The following is a 16,234-nucleotide window of genomic DNA, read 5'->3' as shown; positions in this document are numbered from 1 at the left end:
CTCAAGGGAAATTTTACTACAAAAAAAAATGAAGAAAATGAAAAGATACAGTATTCAAAAATTATTGTCAGGGATTTTTTTTCTAAAGAAGATCACCAAATAAATGCAATTCGACTACTTTTTAGGCACATAAAACGTCCACACTAACCAGCCAGTGAACATTAATCTATAAACTCAAGTTCATTCCCAGAAAAACAACAAATGTGGTTGAATAATCTGCAGGGCCTTGATTACGTTGGAGAGCCGAATGCAAAGCTAATACACTAAGCCCCGCCCATGACCAACGCCGATTGGTCATATATAATCACTGCGGACTCCTATTGGCCCATCTTGGTGTCAGTTTGTTTGTGCGGCTTTCAGAGACCAAAGAGCCCAGAGGGGGAAAGAAGACTGCTCAAAAGATAAGCGGCGAAAGAACACGGAGACTTCGAGTGCTATGGTAAGAAGCTTTTAGAGTTTACAACAAATTAACCTATAGCATATGATCTTAAATTAATCTTCGAGTTGACCAATTTAATTTAAGAGATGGCCTCAAGTTTGTGACATTGTACGTAGCATGTTGATTTTTCTACTCACAATTCTTCAAGTACGTCGGCAGTCTATTTGTGCGTATTTTTACGCTTGGAAGTGAATGAGTGGAAGGATGGTGATGATGTTCGGGTTCTGTTGCCGGTAGAGGTGTGATAATTGGATGCAGCTCTCGCGATGCTTCTTTGTCCACATGGAGCATAAAGAAAGGGACGATAAAACAATCCATGCACCTTTTCCCAATTCAAGCTTTTTTCCTGCTATTGTGAATGTCACCTAAATTATTCATAACTGACTGGGAATGCATTTAAATGTGTAATTATGCACGAGGGATAGAGTCTGACCACTCAATTGTGGATACATTTAGAATCATGCATTACGTATTTAGATTATGCAAATTTTGTATTTTTGGAGGTTTTGGACAAGAATTGTAACGCTGAATGAAATACACTAAACAATAATAAAAATGCATTTAGGATGGATAAAATTCACATGTGAAGCTAATGGCGAGTAAAAAAAGTTATTTAAATATACGCTTGTAATACAAAATGAATTTTCAAAAGCCCTATCATACAGCAGCAATTCAGTGTAACATTGACCCAGTTTCTGGTGTCACAAATGACATTACAAGTGAGATGTTAATCCACGTGATCCATGTGGCGTGGAGATCAAGTGCTCGTTTGAGGCACTTTTCATACTTTTGTCATTAAACACTAGGTGGCAGCATTGTACCATCAATCGCTAGGAAATTTCTGAACGCGCTTGCGCTGTGGAACATGGCACATGTCACTTATCTATTTATTTTGGTCTGGATTTGGTATGGAATGCGTTCAAATTGTATTCCCATGGACTCACCACAACAAAGAATTAGATACGCCCCCCCCCCCAAAAAAAAAAATTCTGCAATATTCATGATTGTTGAACCACAAATATTGGCGTAGTTGCAGTTTTTTGTTTTCAATTTTGTCATTTTTTGCTCGTTTTTTAATTCAGTTTTATTTTTTATATACAAATAAAAAAAAAAAGGAAGAGTACTAGAAAGGCCGACTAATCACAACATCCCCTTTCCCCAAATTGGTCTAAACCTCATACACTATCACTTATTTTTAATGGAACATTTCTGATTCTATGCTTGTCAATTTTTTTCATGTTGCCATCACTGGCAGCCATCTGTGGTGCTATTGCAAAAAAAGACACACACACAAAACAAAGAATAAGCGACACACACTTGTGAGTTAATCCTTTTCTTTTTTCCTGAAAATGTCCTACATTTTTTTTCATGATGGGGTTTTGTTATGGGAGTTTTTATAGGACAACATTTTTTTAATCTAACCTATCATAGACTGACTGATGTCACTATTCAAATATGAAAAGTCCCCTAAAATATTGAGCCATTTATGATGAAAGGACTTTGTTAAGCAATGTGCTTTCGCTTTTCATTTACCACCAACCTCTGTCTGCAGTCATTTCGCAATCGACATATCACAAAGATCGGTTTGATGGAAAACCAGGCAGGTTATAACACGAGCATTGATTCTTCAATGGCAGCGCAAAGTGATCAAGTGAGTGCTTACACAAGAATGTGAGTGGGAGGTTAAATAGACACCATCAACAACTCACTTTTCATCACGTGAATGTGTTGCAATGCATGAAAGTAAAAAACAAAACATAATGCAATGTCATATAACAATATGACATGTCACGGAGAACTTTCTGTCAATGGAATCTCTGCCGCTTTTTTGATGTTTGGGTCGAGAAGTGTTCCCCTCCCGAGTGACTCACATCCTGTGGTTTATTAACCAAAGTCAGGGTCATGTGACCTCTCACATCCTGCTGGGGAAGAAAAGCTCCCATGTCATCCTCACTTTGATCAGAAATGACACACTGGCACACTTTTAAAGTTGTTTATTTACAAAAACGACATCTAAAAAAATAAATAGCACACTTGCACGTAAACAATATCGACTGGTTGAAGCTATAGAAGTTAATTAACATTTCGCCTCCAGGGCTTTTTAATTGAACATAAATAGTCTCTTATTGCTAGGCATGTATAAAAGACAATCTCATTTCAAGCAGACAAAAAAATCTGAGCTGTTCCGCCGCTCTATGGAAAACGACGCAGTGTTCTGCTGTTTTTTGAAGGCCCTGATAGCAGTTTGTTGCAAAGTCCAATGTACACACATTCCGTTCTTTTACAGTAGTTGGATGCCCGTTCCACTACTGGCGTTTATCTGCGGCTCTCCCACGGTGGCGAGAACGCTGCCGCTGACCTCGTCTCTTCCTCCTCCTCAGACACAACTTCACGTTGCGACCCAGAGTCTTTGCTCTAGAAAACAACACAAAGAAAGATTTTAGTCGCCTTTTTTTTTTGGTCTTAAAAGTTATCGATCACAGTATGCATGTAGTGCATTGGCGGTTTTGGCAACTTGGACAAATGCCCCAAAAAACAAATTGTAAAAAAAATCATTCAATGAGTGTGACCTATGACCTGATGCACTATGAGTGATGCATCGTGCTATTATGTAGAGAGGTCAACGTCCATTTTTAACCTAAATTGAAGGATTACGTGGGGGTTGGGTGAGCAGAGGCGCACAAAAGCATCACAAAGGACGTTTTGCCGACATGAAATACAATATATGTGCGTATCAGACTTGTGCACCCCCCACAGTTTGGGAATACCTGGTTTGAGCGGAAAATGATTCAAGTGTGTTAAAAAAAAAAATTGGAATTATTAATTTAAAAAATTCTCTTCAGAAATTATTTAGATTTATGATTTTATCAGACAATTTGGAGGAACTGCAAATTTGCATCACTCCGAAGATGCTGGGAACTTAATCAAAAGCGAAATAATGCAGCCCACCTATCTCCAAATATCCAAGAACAGTAGACGTGCTTACGACGACAACTATATAAAGCGGTCGATTCGGCAGCCGAACAATAAATAGAAGAAAAAAATCTTCACGTATAAATGTGTACATTTGCAATCCAGCAACTCAACAAACCTTTGGACTCCATCTTACCTATTCCAGCATCGAATGAGCTGCTTTCCCATTGGAGCATCAGGACTCAGACACACAGGCTCATTGTTGCTCTTCAGCGTCACTCTGTAAAACATGCAAGTGCGTGTTAGGTCACTTGAAAGGTTGCGTGCACGTGCACGTGCGCGTGCGCGTGTGCAGCAACAAGTGCAACTCACATAACAGTGACTTTATCACAGTTTGGGTTCTTGGAGTAGACGCTGAGCTCCTGCAGTTTGCCTCGCACGCCAGCTTGCGTCTCGGGACACAAACATCTTCCCGGAACAAACGTTTGGTCTGAGCAAACACAAATGAACGGGATTAAGTGGGGGTCACTCGGTGTGGTGAGATTAGCACAAGACAGTCAACAAACAACATGAGCAGGGGGCGATGTCCTCACCTGTGTTCAACACGCAGCAAGCCGCCACCAAGATGATCTTCCACGCCGACGGAAGGTTGAGCTTCATGTTGGACGATGACAAAGATCTGAACCACACGCCGCGCTTTTATAGCCTCTGGCTCCTCCCCCCCCGCACACTCGAGAGCTGGGCTTTCCACACCCGGAAATTCCCTAAAGCGCTTTCCTTTCTATGGATGCTGCAAACAACCTGGACGCCATTACGATGCTTTATTTGTGATATTCTGGAACATTCTGAACACTTTCACACAGGATATAGAAAGCCCAATTTACTTTTCCCCACATTCTGAACACTTTCACACAGGATATAGAAAGCCCAATTTACTTTTCCCCACACCATGTGAGACAAGATTGTAGTCTGTAATGTGACCTGTTAGGAATCTAGTGCTAGAGTGTAATTAAAGCTGGTGTTTTTAGAAAAAAAAAAAAAAAACATGCAAAGCATGTTTGAATGCAAAAAAACCCCCACACTGTGTATCACCAGAAGAACACGGCAAAGAGTCATGTTTTGTGGTTGTTTTTCTTTTTGCTTTCCACAAGTCCACCAGAAAGATGACGCTGAAGAGAAATTCCGCCGTTCAGCATGACGGTGACGTTAAGCATCGAACGAAATCAAGGATAGAATTTTTTTTTTTTTTTTTAACCATCCATAGCCCAGACCTAAACCCAATCGAAATCTTTGTGATTGATTTGTGCAGCTTCTAAATCCCAATCTGCGTCTAATGCATAATCAGAAGTATGATCACTTTCTATTTCCAGTAACTGCAATGAAACGTCAATGATGATTCTTTTTTGAAGAGAAAGTAAGGAGAAGTTTGCACAGGAATCACCTGGTAATGACACAAGGTCATGTTTTCAGTTTTGCCGTCTGTTGTCTGCTGGCTCGGTGTCAACTCCACCATGTGATTTATCCAAAGTGTCCCTCTTCTGTTTTCGCTCGACAGTAGTCACAGCAACGAGCACTACTCTGTCTGTCTGTCTGTCTAACAATCTACGAAAACTAGCGGCTAGCTATATCAAAGCATTTTTTTTTAAAGAAGAAATGCTGCTTTTACTCTGTTAGGCAAGCATTCAGATTTTTCCCAAAGGGAAAATAAAAAGATTGAACATGAGCATTTCTGCAGTGAATGGCATTTTATAGGGAAACTAATAAGTTTATTAGACGTGTGCCGTTTCAAAAATTTGGCACAGGTCCATTGAGAGCAACTGCAGGGGTCCTCATTACTGAAATATAAAAAATTTCAAAGTCGCCAATGACGAAGAACTTGCGAAAGAATTTGTGTGTCGTAATATGCACGCTCAGTTAAAGAACATGCTAATACTCAGATTGTATTTACGGCTTTCAAGTGTTTTACAAAGAAAAATGTACTGAAATTATGAAGTTACTGCCGTGTTTTTGCAGCATAGCATGGCACATTTGCACATTTGTTATCGCCGCCAAAGAAAAAAACTGAGGACCTCTACATTCACCCTATAGAAATGTGGAAATTAATTTGATGGCAATAATATGAGTTTTTCAGGAACATTTATTTTGGGGCGTTAAAATGCAATGTTGTAGAATGTATTCTATTGAGAGCTGTTTGGAAGTTTTCGGCCGTACGTAGCTACTGGAAATAATAATGCAAATTGTACGTAGTGTATAAATAAAGTTGTATTGTTTTGTATTGTTCAATTATTATTATTATTATGCCATTTGGTATTTTATTTGTTATCTTCTGTCATGTAACATTATGGCCTACGTGTTAAAATGAATTGCACAGAACTTCGGTTAACCGCGTATTTTTATTTTTTATTTTTAATGACTTCTCGAAATGAATTTGGATTTAATCGTTCTCTGGCTGTATCATTCTTAAAACAAAACTTGATACAACTCATTTCGGGTTTACCTAATGTGGCAAGTGAGCATGTGACAAAAAATCAAAACATGCTCATGCTATTGTGTTCTTTTTGCTCCCAGCTGGACTCTCATCAGAATGGACGGGCATCAAACTTGCGTGAAGCTCAGTGCCGACAAACGAATACCCAAGTAAGTCCCTTCGACTTGCTCGCGATTGTGACTGCACTCAACTTGCGTAAATGCAAACTCTTGTTCACTTATCAGGTCTGACGTCTTGTTGCTGCTTCGCACCTACAACTGCTACCACCAAGGCAAGAACTTTCAGCTGAGGGCTCGTGAGGTAAGAATCACCGATTACAGGAAGCACAAAAGAAGTTTGGGAAACACACGTATGAGAAAACGCAACGGTGCGGGGCGTGCACTCGTACCAAAAAATGAAAGCAGACAACAAAGGGTGTTAAAAACAGGCTGTGCACAAGTGTCCAGTCTGGGCCCCTTGAGCGCCAGTCGACAAAAATCCCCATTTCCCTCCAGTTAATATGGAATGAAAGAGTGGGCCTCTCAAATATGCAGTCATACACCCAAAGAAACCACTCGCCAACTTAACCTTTTGCTGTTGTGTGTGTGAAAATGTTTGCGGGAGTGTCGTTATTTGTTTGATAATTGTTCCGTGGTGTTTATGGCCAGGGGTTTCCCCTTGTGTGCACCAGCAGGTTGCTGAGTGGCCCACTGCATAGTGTGTGTGTGTGTGTGTGTGTGTGTGTGGGCAGTCAACCATGGTCATGATGTCTCCCTCATATTTGTCCCCCACCAGTCAGACTCGGGACTTTGTCTCATTCTGGGAAAGTACCTCAAATTCCATCTGATGGTGACTATGGTCTCCATAAGGAATGCGATTGTGGCGTAACGTTCCATAGGGTGCATGCTGAACATTCTGCACGTTTTACTGGTATAACAGTGAAGGTAGCTCAAGCGGATTTGCACAAGTTGTACAATTCAGAATTCAGTCAAAATGATCGGGAAACAAATTTTGAGAAAAGGCTGGATTGTGAATTAAAACGAAATGAGATTTGCTCTGAGTTGTACTTGCGGATTATTTGCTAAAGTGCATGATTTTGCGCTGATTATTTTTCCGCATGGACTGTTTCTGGGGAGAAATAAGTGAAAGCTAGTTTTTGGAGTCCACATCCACATATACGTCCCCCCCAAGTGCACCTCCCATGCATATATTTTGATATATGCATAAAGCTTGACATATATGCTTGCCATTTTGTGGATTTCATCTGTCGTGCTCTGGTACATAACCCGCTGAGATAAATGAGGAACTATTGAGTATTGAGAAAGACAAACATTCAAACTCATATTCACACCATCACTGAGTGGGAAGTACAAACCCTCATGCACGTATGTCAGGCACGGTTAGTGAGAATTTTTATTTATTTATTTTTTTGATTCAATAGTGAGGTGACTTCCTCATACATATAAATCATTTTGATAAGGATGGCAAAAAGTGGAACCAAGCATAGGGAAGCAGTGTGGCACTCAAATGAAAAGACTTTCTTTTCTAATTAGGCGAACTCGGCACGTGGAATGGCTGAAATAAAAGTCCCAAAGAAATCAGAACACACAGTAGTAACAAAAGACAAGAATCATGACTTGGGAATGTGACTTGTAACAACTGCAATGAACTTTTTATCCAGTGGACGCAGATGAAGGCAAACAGGTTATTTTGCGAAAATAGGTCAATATGGTGCAGAATAGTCCAAGTCGTCTTGTTGTTGCTTTTGGGAGATGACATTGTGATCACGCTGACAGGGTGTGTGCAGTAAGTCAGGTGATGTGTGAGTCACGTCGCGGTCGAACGAGTCAGGTGCGATGACTTGTAGGTTTGGGAAAATGAACACTGACGGTTTTTGGAGGGGAGAATATGCCCGGACATGTTGGCAGGCTAAGTGTGGAACTGTTGCCTGAATGGGGATGATGAGGAGGAAGAGGAAGAGGAAGAGGAGGGGGAGGACAAAGGATGACGACTCCTGATGATGATAAAACGACAGCAGCTAAACCTTTCTGGAAATCAATTTGCCAATTTGTTGGAATTGATTAATTATATGTTTTGGTAATAATTTGTACTACAACAAATATTTTCAAATTTGTGAATGCGTTGAAAAAAAAGGTGCTTAATTATTGGTTGCACATGATAACGATTTGGTAAACTGACTTACTTAATTTATTCCTCCTCAATAATAATAGAATATATGTAAATTTTTGTGCAACTATTCTACAAATCAAGTACACTCAAATGACTGAAATTTGCGAGGAAGTCGGAGTACCGTGATGAAACACACGCATGCTTCAGGAAAACATGCAAACTCAAATCGGAACCTCAGAACTGTGAGGTCGTCCACCGTGCTGCCTCAAAGAAAAATAATGAAATAATATGTCCTAAAATTGTGGCCCAATGTCCACTGTCATTTGAAAAGGGAAACTAATCAGGGATTAGAATTCTTGAAATGAAAAGGTTTATATTTTAGGTACCAAAGTTGCATTGTGTTATTGATAAACTGGAGCTGTAACAAATCAATTTTCATAAGGTGTAATATAAATTAGCTGGGAATTAGAACACAGAAACAGAAAGAGCCGCTATTCTATATGTAGGCATACATTTCCTGTTTGAGTTCTGAATAAATTGTGTAGGCCGAGATTAAAGTAACTTAAAATAAAAATAAAAAACAATATTCAATGTAGACTCCTAATGAGTGCGCTGCATTTCCATCAATTAGTGTAAGCGGAGCTCCCTCTAGTGGCTTTATTAGGTTATTTTCATTTAAAAGGCCAATGTTGTTGCACCACTTTCTACCACTAGACGGCGGTGTTGTGCTACACGTTTTTTTGTCCTTGTTTTGTTCTTGCATAGAATAATAGAAATATTCACAATCATCTATTTTATATACCGCTTGTAATCATTAAGGTCGACTGAGAATTAGGGGCTAGCCCAATAGATTTTTTAAATCATGATTTGTTTTTTAAGTTTAAAAATTATATTTGATAATAAATGTTTACTACTGTATAATCTTTTGAACATTTTCCAGCTGTTTGTATCAAATGGATCCAATTCTTAGTTTTGTAAAAGTAAAACATCGGCATACAAAATATCATTTCAACATTTTAATAGAAACATGAATACGACTGTAAACAAGAAAAGAGTCCCTTCACATTGCATGCAAATAAATAGTCATCCACTCCTCGTGCATCCATCCTTCCCAAATCTCAAAGTTCTTGCGACCTCGCGTCTATGAAAGTGCCGACCAAAGTGCACATTCAAGTCCTCATCTGAGCAAAGAGCCAGTCCACGGGGTCTTTACCTCGACAGTCTTGTTGTCTCCTGTGAGAACAATCCTCTGAGCCGCTCGCACCGGCGAAAGAAGGTCGACAAGTCCTGTGGGTGCGCGGGGAGCCGCGAGGAAGCGAGGCCGATGCAGAGTGTTTCATCTGAGCCTTGGACAGCTGCCTCAGCTTGGGGGGTCTCTGGAGCCTGAAGGGGCCCGGGCTCGGGGACTCCTCGCTACCAGCGAGAGCCTGGATGCTGCTCATGTAGTCATCCAAGGATTGGGAGGTCTGGCTGCACGGGCAGGCGGCGGGATGGAGAGGCGAGTCCTCCAGCGTCTCCATGATGGTGGGCAAGAGGGGAAGGGACTGCAGCAGGCGTCTGTGTTTCATGCTGAAAAAGCAAAAACAAAATCATCAGCATATGGTAAGTTTGCCTCTTTTGAGTTGCTCTTATAATATTACAAACAGAATCAAATTAGGACAAAATGACATACCTTATTTTCCGGACTATAAGATGCTACTTTTTTCTAGATTTTGAACCACGCCGTTAATACAACTTTTCTGTGGATTTTTCTTTCACCACTAGGGGGCGTTCTATAGTTCAGAAAATATGCTAAATAAATCTTGATTTTTTTTTTTCTCTTGTGTCTGTTCAGTTTCAATTAGCAAAGTTGTTGCCGTGTTAAAAGGCACTCTTTTATGTACCTTTATGTGCATTCACAGTACAAAATCGTTTTGCACATGCAGGAAATAACTATTTTTTTTTCAACATAGAAAACTGCAGCTTATAGCCTGGAAAGGGTTGTATATCTTTTTTTCCCTTTTTTTTTTGCCAGAAAAGAGTTGCTGTGGCTTATATACACGCGCTTATAGCCCGGAAAATAAGGTATTTAATTTGTTGTTCATAGCTATATTATTTTATTTATTGTGATTTTTTTATTGATATATAATTATTGAAAAACACTTTATTTTGTTGTGTCAAATATATTTAAATAGTTAATCTTTTTTGTATACTTTTTTTTTTTTTGTTTACAATTTCACATAGTGCCAAAAACGCCTAAAAGCTGAAATAAAAAAAATAAATAAATAAAACAAGACTACCTGGGTGCCGAAGCACATGAAGTATATTCGTGGATAAACTGACTCCAAAAAAACTTTCAGAAGCATTCGACTAAATATTTATTTTCAAACAGTAAATGTCTTCCAACGGGTCTGCTATTTTTATTTTCGTCGTATTCCGTTTTATTCAACAGTGGTTAGTGTCAACATTTGACTAAAAACATTCTCTGTACAGTTCATGTCACGTAACGGAATGTGTTCTACTGAGCTGGATTTCAAATTTGGTATTATATGTGTCGTACATATCGCCTTACATTCACGTCTGAGTGTCTTGTATGAAGTGACAAAAAGAAGAAGCTTGCTCACCTTTGTCGACGCACTTGTAGTTGTGATGAAGAAAGCAGAGTGATGTCGTGAGCTGGTCTCAGTCAAACGTCTGACTCGTGGAGTTTGGATCTCGGCTTTATAGAGGCAGCCTGCGACGGGCTGATTAGGCGTGACTGCTTAATATAACTCTTCTGACCTTACTGCATGCGTGCGTGCGCGTGTGCGTGAAAGCGAGAAAGTGTACAGAGGGTGTGTTCCTGCCTGTTGCGGAAACCTTGAAGCGTGTGTTTGCAGGCTTGCTCATTCAATGTTTATATTGCAGAAACAATGAAGCCATGGGAGCGATTCGGCCTTCCCTCTGGCCGTGACAAATTGAGAAAATAAAATCAAACATTCTCAGCTGCTTCACTTTGACATTTAAAAACAACTCTCTGCACATCGACTTTGTGGTGCAAGTTACTCATGACAGGGACGTACGCTCCCGATTAGTCGTGCACTGTAACAGCTCGTAAACGCCAAATTATGGCATTGCATAAGTGAAAAATAAATAAAAACATTCAGAAATTCTGCTGCTCATAAATACGATGAATTTGTTTTTTTTTTCCAGTGAATATATTCCGTGTAACGGAGGTTTTATTCCCTTGTTGAAAACTAGTCAAAATATAATATTGTTGCCAAAGTACAGAATGGAAAATAATGACGCAAAATAAAAAAAGGTAGTGCTCCTGTGAAAGACTTTTTTTCCAACACTTTTAAATGATAAAGTAAAATATCATTTTCTAAAAGTAAAAAAAAAAAAGTTAAACGATTGACCAACTGAAAACAAATTTAAGAAAAGTGACTGGAAATGGTCCCGTAAGTGCAGCAAGTGACTTTTGGTGCCGATAACGAGTTGGTAAAAGTGTTTATTTATTTATTTTGAGTATTGGTTTTCCGTTTGTTTCAGTTATTCCCTACATTTACATCATAGTCTACAAAATGGCCAATAAGACACTTGACAATTTTCTCTCTATTTTCCGTTTGACTCATATTCAAAGTGCCCCCCCAAACCTCCTCACCCACCTCACACTATTTTATTAATTTTTTTACTTTTATCAATTTAAATTGTTAAATTAAAATGATAATATTTTGCCTTCTGCGTTAAACCAATTTGCTTGTTTCTGTGCTAACATAAATAAGCAACATTTTTTTTTTCTTTGGTCAAATAAAACGTTTCGCCCCTGCACCCACAGTACGTGACCCAAAGCAGTCTGGACTCTGTGGTCCCATGTGCTTTCCAGACATAACTTCACCCCTGCTCTGTATTTAAAGGGCGGGGGCGCTCGCGATGCCAATTCTCCTAAATGAGAAGCTTCCCTCCTGGAGTGCCTGTTCTTGCACGTACACCTGACATTGAGCCTTTGTGGCAGGATTTCCTGTCTAAACTAAGTGTGTGTGTGTGTGTGTGTGCGTGTGTGTGTGTATAGGAGGAGGGGTGGGGGCTCATCCTGGAAGGTTTGCTGAACATCCACTGGGGTCTGCACCGACCAATCAGACTGCAAATGTATGACGACAACGAAAGACTGCGTCCCAACCGGTACTCGTTCGCCCTCCCGGTGCTGAATTTACAAAAGCACACGTGCGCATTCATCGGCACTTGAGTCCAACTAACACTTCACCTCATTGTGCATACATTGAGTTTTTTTTTCCAGTATTTTGAAATATTTTTGTTTGTTACTTCAGGAACAACACGTCGACAATTCCAAAGCCACGATCAACCGAATCGAACAATAATTCACTGAGCAGTGAAAATGGACCAGCAGGTGAGAAAGGCACGTGCGCTTTAATCCGACGCGCACACACACACTTGACGATTACAGATTACACGTTGAGGACCAGAATGCAGCCCCGCTTCACTCAGCATAACTCGGCAACTCACGTGCGGAGGTAATCTGATCAGGAGAAAGCTGATCAATTCAGATCACGTGTAGCTAGACAGAAACTAACTAACAGCTCTGATCTGGCCCTGCTCCAGTATGCGCAATTTGCACCTCTTATTGCATATGATTTATATCATGAAAACATTTCATTGGTTACGGTTCGGGATTCAATTTGATCCACAACAGAGTTCCGGAACATTGCAATCCAGATTACTGGCTTGAATAACCGTGTGGTATTTTTGATTAGGGTTTAGAATTCAATGGATTATGGATCCCGTAAAGTGAAAATCAACACCACAGAGTGTTGTTTACCAGCCTGGCAAATTCTGATTCAAACGAGGCCTCAAAATCATGAAAAATCAAGTCATTCGGAATGATTTGGGAATATGTCTGCGTACCCGGACAACAGAACATGAAAAGTACCAGTACTTTCTTTTGTTTACTTAGCGGTAGGTGTGGAGGGGGTGCAGGAGGAAGAGGAGTCTCCACAGCTGCTGAGGACCAGAAGCGACGCTTCCTTCATGCACGTCCAGAGGCGGTCAAGGACAAACACTGCCAGAGACCTGCAGCGTTTACGCACACACAGATTCTCCATCAACGGACACTTCTACAACCACAAGGTACAAAGACACAAACACACACACACACACACACACACACACGTGCGGTAACATGTCCACACACAGGTGCAGAAGGGAAGGTCTTTCCTGGAAGGATGTTCCTGTACTTGCACGGTTCATGTTTGACAATAGCTTGGCCATGTGCGGATTTCACTAATGAGCCCTATTAGGAGCACTTCATCAATTCCTCTTTGTGTGTGTATGTTTGTTGTCCAACATCATGCAGCTGCGCAACCGCTGACTTCCCTCCCGGTTTGGACTTCCCGTACTAAATGTTCAAAGCCGCCATGTGGGAATTGACAAGAACTGAGCTTGAAAAGTCCCGAACATTCGCATAGGTTTTCCGTATGTTCTGTACTGGATTTTTGTTTGTGTCGCCCTCCTCACAGACATCGGTGTTCACTCCGGCCTTTGGTTCGGTCACCAACGTGCGCGTAAACAGCACCATGACGACAGCACAGGTCCTTAACATGCTTCTACAAAAGTTTCGGGTAAGGCAAACGTGCACGATAATGAGATCCATTGTTTTAATAATAATGGCTTTTCAGCCACCACACTTACGAGGAGAATAACCCTCGACTAGTTGCCTGCCAATTGCAGATTCTTCCCGTTAATAAAAAAATATATAAAATATATATCTATATATATATTTTTTTTTTCTTTTTTTTTTTTTTTTTAATTAACGGGATTCAATATTTTAACTTAGTTAACTCAGTTTGATTGACTTCAAAAATAATTTGCATACTTTGCTAATATTGTAGCATATTAGCTGTACATCTTTAGCACATCATCTCAGAACAAAACACCGACCGTGCCCAATTTACCACTTGGCCTTGCAAACCAACACTGCTGGAGTGTTGGCGCTTCCAACTAAATGTACTGTATAAGTTTTGAGAATTGTTTCCAAGATCAAAGAACGCTATTAGAACAGTCTTTGTTATAAAAAACATTTCATATTTGGTGATTTTACATCAGTTTTACTCAAGTAAATATCTGTTACAAGCAAAAAATAGTCATTGAAAAAAAATGCGATTAATCGCAATTAATTATGGATTTTTTTTTGCGATTAATTAATATAAAAAATGTTATCGCCACACACAAATGATTGTTCATTGGGCTCAATACAACTACTGTTACACTATCACATTGAAACAATTCTAGCGCTGTTGTTGTACTATATTTGGCACATATTTTCTTATGGTGAATGTGAAATAAAGATTGATCATGTTTGTCAATATTTTTATCTCTTAAGGTGGAAAATAAGTCAGAGGAATTTGTTCTGTATATGGTCCACGAGTCTGGTGGTAGGTTCTCATTTTCAGAAGGAAATATTCCATGTAAACAGAACAGCGACTTCATCGTTTTTGTTGTTGTTGGATTTAGAGCGGACCCAATTGAGGGATAGTGAATACCCGCTGGTGACCCGTGTGCTTCACGGACCTTGTGAGATGATTTCCAAGATCTTCATCATGGAGGCCGATCTGGGAGAGGAAGTCACCTACGATGTGAGTTTCATTTTCATCAGGTGGCCTCTTTAAAATGAACACAGACACACAATGGACTCATTATGTTGGGTTAAATTTAGCACGGTCAGGAAAAGCGTCGGGACTCATCTGACAATAGGCCACCATGTTGTGACTGCACAAGTTGATGTTGGATGAAAACAAAACGTAAGAGTCAGGTTATGAAATATAGAAATGACAAATAAATAAAACAGACTGCAGTTAGTTCAACGTGTGTGTGACACGCGTCACATTCTACGTGAGCGCACACTTAAAGCCGCTTTCAGCTGTGTGAAAAAGAAATCCTCTTTCTCTCACCGGCATCACTCCAAGTCCCAAGTCACATCCTGTGTACATGCAGCACAATTCTTGCTTCTCACTTACTGAAGGCGGCAAGACCCACTTACAAGCATTAAAATGTATTTTGCTGGTTTTAAATTAGTTTGATTGTGAGTGCGTGTGAATGGTTGTTCATTTTTTCTGAATCTTTCTCAGCGTTTAAAAAAAACAAGATAAAAGTCAACATTTTAATCAATCTTGATCATTTCATTTTTGTTGTTGCCTTTACCAGGTTGCCCAGTACATCAAGTTTGAGATTCCAGTTTTGGACAGTTTTGTGGAGAAGCTAAAAGAGGAAGAGGAACGGGAAATAAACAAACTGATGAAAAAGTATGTGACCAATCTTGAATGTACGTGAAATTAAGTCGTCTTCACTCGACATGTCCAATTGCGTTATGTGAAGCCAACGTCCGTATCTCCTGCACATTTTTTAAATCAAAACAAACCTGCCTCTCAATGGGGGCTGTGTTCGTTCGACGGCTGCATTCACATGAGGAGTCACATTTACCTACTACAGCTAATTCATCACGTTGTCGTCGTGCGGTGGCAGAGTACCCATACGGGGAAACCAAGAATGATCCAAAAACCCGGCGTCCGAACCGAAACTCTGGTTCGCTCTCGGACCCACACCTCTATGAATAGAGGTGTAGCCATACGAAACTTACTTTTACTACAGCTAATATTTATTTGCAAATATCTGCAAAGTGTCCTTGGGTGTCCTGAAAGGCGCTAATTAAATCTTATGAGTTATTATTTGTAGTAGGAGTATCATTTAAATCTTTTTGTTTATTTTTAATTTATATATAATGCTGATGATGTGTTTTCTTTTCCCTATACAGGTACATCACATTGAGGTCAATGATTGTCCATCAGCTGGAGGGCAAAACTCACTCCTGTGACCCAGTATAAGTGTGTACGCGTGTGTACGCGTGTGTGTGTGTGTGTGTGCGCGCGCGCGCGTGTGGATAATCCTATTTATATATTCACAAGACACATTCTTACTGCCAACATGCATTTTTGTATGTAATGTAATTGGACCGTTTTCTATGACTTTTATGTAATAAATCAACTGCGTGGCCTTAAAGTTGTTTCATTTCTCTTCAAAACAAACAGGTCATTGAAAAAAAAGAGACTTATCATTTCCTGTTCTGCCACAGTAACTGATGAGTGTAGCATTGTATTTTGGAGTGACCCTTTCTGCCAACTGCTGCCCACGTGCTGTTTGTAGCGTGTGTTTGTGGTGTGTGTGTGTGTGTGGGCGTGGGCGTGTGCGTGCGTGTGTTACACAATGGGACTATCCTGAGAGAGAAGGGCCGTTCCTTGTTTCCCACACTTGGGCGA

The 16,234-nt window shown here is 40.1% G+C and overlaps 3 protein-coding genes across 4 annotated transcripts; 1 reads left to right on the top strand and 2 right to left on the bottom strand.

Annotated features, from left to right (window-relative positions):
* Positions 1 to 342: 342 nt before the first annotated feature.
* rassf4a (Ras association domain family member 4a) lies at positions 343 to 15,977 on the top strand. Of its 2 annotated transcripts, none has more exons than XM_088304763.1 (11): positions 343 to 439; positions 5,921 to 5,989; positions 6,065 to 6,140; positions 11,980 to 12,089; positions 12,236 to 12,315; positions 12,880 to 13,052; positions 13,442 to 13,543; positions 14,305 to 14,356; positions 14,436 to 14,557; positions 15,126 to 15,223; positions 15,733 to 15,977. In XM_088304763.1, exons 2-11 carry the CDS (start codon positions 5,937 to 5,939, stop codon positions 15,800 to 15,802), a joined length of 936 nt encoding a protein of 311 aa, XP_088160889.1. In that variant the 5' UTR covers positions 343 to 439; positions 5,921 to 5,936; the 3' UTR covers positions 15,803 to 15,977. The 2 variants fall into 2 exon arrangements, with proteins under 2 accessions (XP_088160889.1, XP_088160890.1); XM_088304764.1 differs by lacking the exon at positions 343 to 439 and adding an exon at positions 2,011 to 2,090.
* LOC148329875 (C-X-C motif chemokine 11-like) lies at positions 2,419 to 4,092 on the bottom strand. Its single transcript, XM_088304770.1, has 4 exons — positions 3,946 to 4,092; positions 3,725 to 3,842; positions 3,549 to 3,632; positions 2,419 to 2,854 (listed from the first exon to the last, which is right to left on the bottom strand). Exons 1-4 carry the CDS (start codon positions 4,010 to 4,012, stop codon positions 2,746 to 2,748), a joined length of 378 nt encoding a protein of 125 aa, XP_088160896.1. The 5' UTR covers positions 4,013 to 4,092; the 3' UTR covers positions 2,419 to 2,745.
* On the bottom strand, positions 8,953 to 11,538 carry LOC148329874 (uncharacterized). The gene is made up of 2 exons (XM_088304769.1): positions 10,553 to 11,538; positions 8,953 to 9,518 (listed from the first exon to the last, which is right to left on the bottom strand). Exon 2 carries the CDS (start codon positions 9,515 to 9,517, stop codon positions 9,119 to 9,121), a length of 399 nt encoding a protein of 132 aa, XP_088160895.1. The 5' UTR covers position 9,518; positions 10,553 to 11,538; the 3' UTR covers positions 8,953 to 9,118.
* Positions 15,978 to 16,234: the final 257 nt, after the last annotated feature.

This window comes from Idiotropiscis lumnitzeri, chromosome 9, assembly GCF_059441095.1.
Source record: "Idiotropiscis lumnitzeri isolate Australia: NSW breed Sydney's pygmy pipehorse chromosome 9, RoL_Ilum_1.0, whole genome shotgun sequence".
Classification (NCBI taxonomy): domain Eukaryota; kingdom Metazoa; phylum Chordata; class Actinopteri; order Syngnathiformes; family Syngnathidae; genus Idiotropiscis; species Idiotropiscis lumnitzeri.
The sequence above is the reverse complement of the archived record's forward strand: the minus strand, read 5'-3'. Positions and strand labels throughout refer to the sequence as shown.

Bases quoted from the DNA above. Each gene is read 5' to 3' on its own strand.
- LOC148329874 (XM_088304769.1), bottom strand. From the start codon at position 9,517: ATGAAACACAGACGCCTGCTGCAGTCCCTTCCCCTCTTGCCCACCATC.
- rassf4a (XM_088304763.1), top strand. From the start codon at position 5,937: ATGGACGGGCATCAAACTTGCGTGAAGCTCAGTGCCGACAAACGAATA. The intron at 13,053-13,441 runs GTACAAAGACAC...CCCTCCTCACAG, and splicing joins GACACTTCTACAACCACAAG to ACATCGGTGTTCACTCCGGC. The intron at 13,544-14,304 runs GTAAGGCAAACG...TTATCTCTTAAG, and splicing joins TGCTTCTACAAAAGTTTCGG to GTGGAAAATAAGTCAGAGGA.
- LOC148329875 (XM_088304770.1), bottom strand. From the start codon at position 4,012: ATGAAGCTCAACCTTCCGTCGGCGTGGAAGATCATCTTGGTGGCGGCT. The intron at 3,843-3,945 runs GTGAGGACATCG...GTGTTTGCTCAG, and splicing joins TTGCTGCGTGTTGAACACAG to ACCAAACGTTTGTTCCGGGA. The intron at 2,855-3,548 runs GTAAGATGGAGT...GTTGTTTTCTAG, and splicing joins CTCATTCGATGCTGGAATAG to AGCAAAGACTCTGGGTCGCA.